We start from the raw sequence: 3,903 nt of genomic DNA on the forward strand, positions 1-3,903 counted from the left end.
GTGCAATCACATGACCTACTTTCTGTGTCGCATGGAAACTTCTTATTGCACCGGTGAAGGTTGACATATCACTTTTAGTGTTGAGATGTTTACTAATTTACTAGCGACATTATGCCAATACTAAAATAACAGTTGATGAATGTAAATTTTTCGTTAACCTATGGCTAGTTGTATAAACGCTTGAGAATCTCATCCTGCGCTAGATCGACCAAACCACCCGGCCGTCGTGCATAGACAAAGACGACACGGCGCGCGCGCGCGATCCTTTGGTGCGGCAGATTCGATCCGTTTCTTTATATCTCCTCTCGCTCGCGCCCCGCGCGCGCGATCGCACGACAGCGACGGTAAGCGGGCGGCCGCGTCAGCCGCTACGTCCCCGGCCCCAGCCCCGGCGAGCGCCACACGCGGCTCCACGGTGGATATCCAGAAGGGCACGACCACGACGACGCGGTGGCAGCGTGACTGGCGTCGGCGACACGGTCGCATCCGCTCGCCCCCGACCTGGCCGCGCCACTCGCTCGCCCAAACCTTTCCACTCGCTCTCATTGAAGTGGTCAGCCGCACACAACGCCCAGCCTCCTTCCAGTCCACCATGGCGCATATAAATATTTCTCCAGAGCGCACGCATCGTTTTACATGAGCTCAGCGGCCTCCTCGTCTCTGCACCTTATTCTATTTGCTCCGTTGATCTCTCCACCCAACAGGGACGCATCTGCTTCCTCCCAACTCCCTCGATCTCTTCTCACGCGCCATAGCAGCCGTTTATATATACATCGTCGTCAGACCCTCCGTCCGGTAGTGACTACCAAGAATTCGCAGACTGCCGGAGAAGGCGGACAGATGGCCGGAGACGGAGTCGAAGGAGATCGAGGCGCCCGCGCATAGCTCGTCGCAAGAATTGGATTCGGAGGGGAAGCAGCTCAATTCAGAGGATCGGGGAGGAGAAGAAGCCAAAGACACGCAAAGGGGAGCGAACGTCCCGTCTCGAGTGGACGCAGCGGCGAAAAGTGGAAAAAGGCAGAGGCTAGTGGCGGGCGCTTTCTGTCAGGCGCACCTGCCCCGGCGACATCGAGGGATGTTCTTGGGCCCCGTCGGCTCATGGCGATCCCGGACACCAGCGGCGGCGGCGGCGGGGCTCGCCACGTCAGGTGCCCCAAGTGCCGCAGCGTCCTCCAGGAGCCCGCCGGCGTCCCCGTGTACCAATGCGGCGGCTGCGGCGCCAGCCTCCGAGGTAAATTCCGAGCTCCGCTCTGGTGTTGAAAATTCGGTGTTTCGATGCTAATTTACCGCAGGTTTCTGATTGAGTTCGTTCGTGTTTGTGCAGCTAAACCACGCAGCGCCGACGCGCAGGACGCGACCGTGAGCGCTGCGCAGTCCTCGGAGAGCGCCTTGCCGTCGCCCCGTCTGAGCCGGAGCGGCCGCTTGGGCTCCGGCGATGTCGCGAGCACCAGCGCCCCCGCATCCACTCCCGACGCTCCGGCCAGCGCGCGGCACCAAGGCGCTGGCGCCGCGCGCCGGTCCGAGACCGGTGGGCTCACGCCGGGGAGAGAGCATCGTGTGCCCGACCAAACGTCATCGGGACGCGATCTTCGGAGCGCCGATCAGGGCGAAGCTGACGGTGGTTCGGAACGTCACAGGGCAAGAGGTGCTGTTAGTGCTTCTGCGCAAGCGCCGCCCGAGGGACGCGATCATCGGAGCGCCGGTCGGGCCGGAGCTGAAGGCGGTTCGGGGCGTCACAGGGCACGGGGCGCTGTCAGCGCTCCCAGTCCCAGTGCCAGCGCCGACTTCTCCAGGGGAACCAGAGATGCCGCCGCAGAGTCGCAAAATTCAGAGAGGACACGAGAGGCTCACCCCGAACCTGTTGCTGGTGCCGCGGCGACCAAGAGAGGTTCAGCCGAAGCGGCGCGGCCTCCGTCCCGGGATCTCGGCGAAGCTTCCCCAGTGGCCGTTCGTGCCGCAGATTCCCGGTCTGCGCCGGCTGCGGTGAGCTGGGAACGTCGAGACGATGCCGCGGCGGCGGTGGTTGCGGAGGAGAAGGCGCCGAGCCCTCCCCCTCGCCACGCGGCACCGCCGCAGAAGATGAGTCCCCTGCACGAGAAGATCCTAAAGACGGTGGATGAGCTGAAAGACGACCTGTCCGAGCTTTTCAGCAAGTCCCCGGAGCGCAACCCAAGCACGCCGCCGCGCACTCCTCGCCATCGCGCGCAAGAAGGCTACGCCTCTCGCCCGGCCATCCCTACCAGCAGACCTCGCCACGCTGCGGCCGCTGCTGCTCTGCACCGTCGCGGCAACGCAGGTTATGCTGCCGACAAGCACGGCCACGCTGCTCCCCGCGGCTTGCCGTCGCGGCGGTACCGCCGGTGCAGGGCTGATACGTTCAGCGGCCACCACGCGCGGCTTGATGAACCTTGCCGTCGGCACAGCTGCTGCGATCACGGTCACGGCAAGCCCGAGTGCGGCAGCTGCAGGGGACACTGCTGCGGCGGCTCGGGCAGAGCGCGAGAGCCCGCGCGGCCGGAGGCCAAGCGGCGCGCGCCGCCGCCGAAGCAGCACTGCCGGCCGGTGCTCAAGGGCGCGCCGTTCATCGTCTGCTCCAGCTGCTTCACGCTCGTCCAGGTGCCCGCGGGCTTCGCCGTGGCCAGCGCCAGGGTGCGCGACCTGCGGTGCGGCGCCTGCTCCGCCGTCCTCTCCTACTCCTACCGCGACCCGGACAGGAAGAAGCCCGCCGCTTCTCCGGCGCGCCACGTCGGCGCGCGGCCGGACCTGTTCTCGTTCATCGAGGACTTCGCGGGCGGGGTGAGCAGCTACTCCACCACGGAGGACGAGCGGCCGCTGCACGTGTCGAGGAACTCGTCGTTCGACACCGACGTCGCGGCGGAGGAGGCGGCGGCGGCGGCGGCGCGGCCGCAGAGGCAGGGCAACAGCCTGCACCGGCTGATGGGGTACGGCTCGGCCAGCGAGCTGCTGCTGCGGCGCTCACCGAGCCTGTACGAGTACGGGAGCTTTGACAAGAGATCGACGCCGCCGTCCAACGCGAGTAGGCGGTACGACGACAGGAAAGGGAAGGCCATCTGCCTGGAAACGGACGACGACGTCGCCGGCGACGACGACTCGGACGACGGTGGCGCGCTGAGGCGATCGAATGTGAGAGGAACTGGTTGGGGGCACGGCAGGGGGGTTCCTGCACCAGGAGCCATCAGGATCAGGTCGTAACACAGGAGATCGACTCGTATATACTGTAGAGAGAATAGAGATTCAGGTGACAGAATTCTGACAGATATAGTGAACTGTTTTTTGTTTCGCCATTCGTTTAGGTAGGCAGAGACTGGGGATTCATTGGTGTTTGGTTGGATTTTTTTTCACTGCCTGAGGTTAGCAATGCTGCATAAATGTGGATAATTAGCCTCAACATTGTGATTCATCACACCCCTTGTTTGGAAGTGTCAAGTGAACATTTCTTTTCACGATTCGTGTGGTCCAATTCATGATTCTATTTTATTGATCTTTTTTAAAAATGAAATGATCCGACCTTTACATATGTTGATGTACACAAGCCTATCAGAAACACTATGATAAGTGTGAAACAAACGAATGGTACGCAACTTCTAGAGAAAAAATTTCAGAAAGGATTCATCGCATGCACTTACACACATGATGACGAGTCCAACCATAGGTTTGATTTTGGGATCTTCATCACCAAAGCCGAGTTAAGCCACCACCTTCAAAAAGGGCACACAACATATGTGTCGCGAAAACTTGTCTAGAGGAGTTGAAGGCATCAATTACTATATCGCTAGCTTGTGGGGCTAAATGCGATGAACGAGATGTGGAGTTGTAGAGTTGCAAAATGCAATCGCAGTAGGCGGTGCAACCTTAGGAGCAGCATTTGTGGTTGTTGATCCA

At 61.0% G+C, this 3,903-nt stretch overlaps 1 protein-coding gene across 1 annotated transcript; it reads left to right on the forward strand.

The window, feature by feature from the left end:
* Positions 1–624: 624 nt before the first annotated feature.
* Positions 625–3,464, forward strand: LOC127331495 (uncharacterized). The gene is made up of 2 exons (XM_051357673.2): positions 625–1,231; positions 1,325–3,464. Exons 1-2 carry the CDS (start codon positions 1,099–1,101, stop codon positions 3,211–3,213), a joined length of 2,022 nt encoding a protein of 673 aa, XP_051213633.1. The 5' UTR covers positions 625–1,098; the 3' UTR covers positions 3,214–3,464.
* The last annotated feature ends 439 nt before the right edge of the window (positions 3,465–3,903 follow it).

The sequence above is a fragment of the Lolium perenne genome, chromosome 2 (genome assembly GCF_019359855.2).
Source record: "Lolium perenne isolate Kyuss_39 chromosome 2, Kyuss_2.0, whole genome shotgun sequence".
Classification (NCBI taxonomy): domain Eukaryota; kingdom Viridiplantae; phylum Streptophyta; class Magnoliopsida; order Poales; family Poaceae; genus Lolium; species Lolium perenne.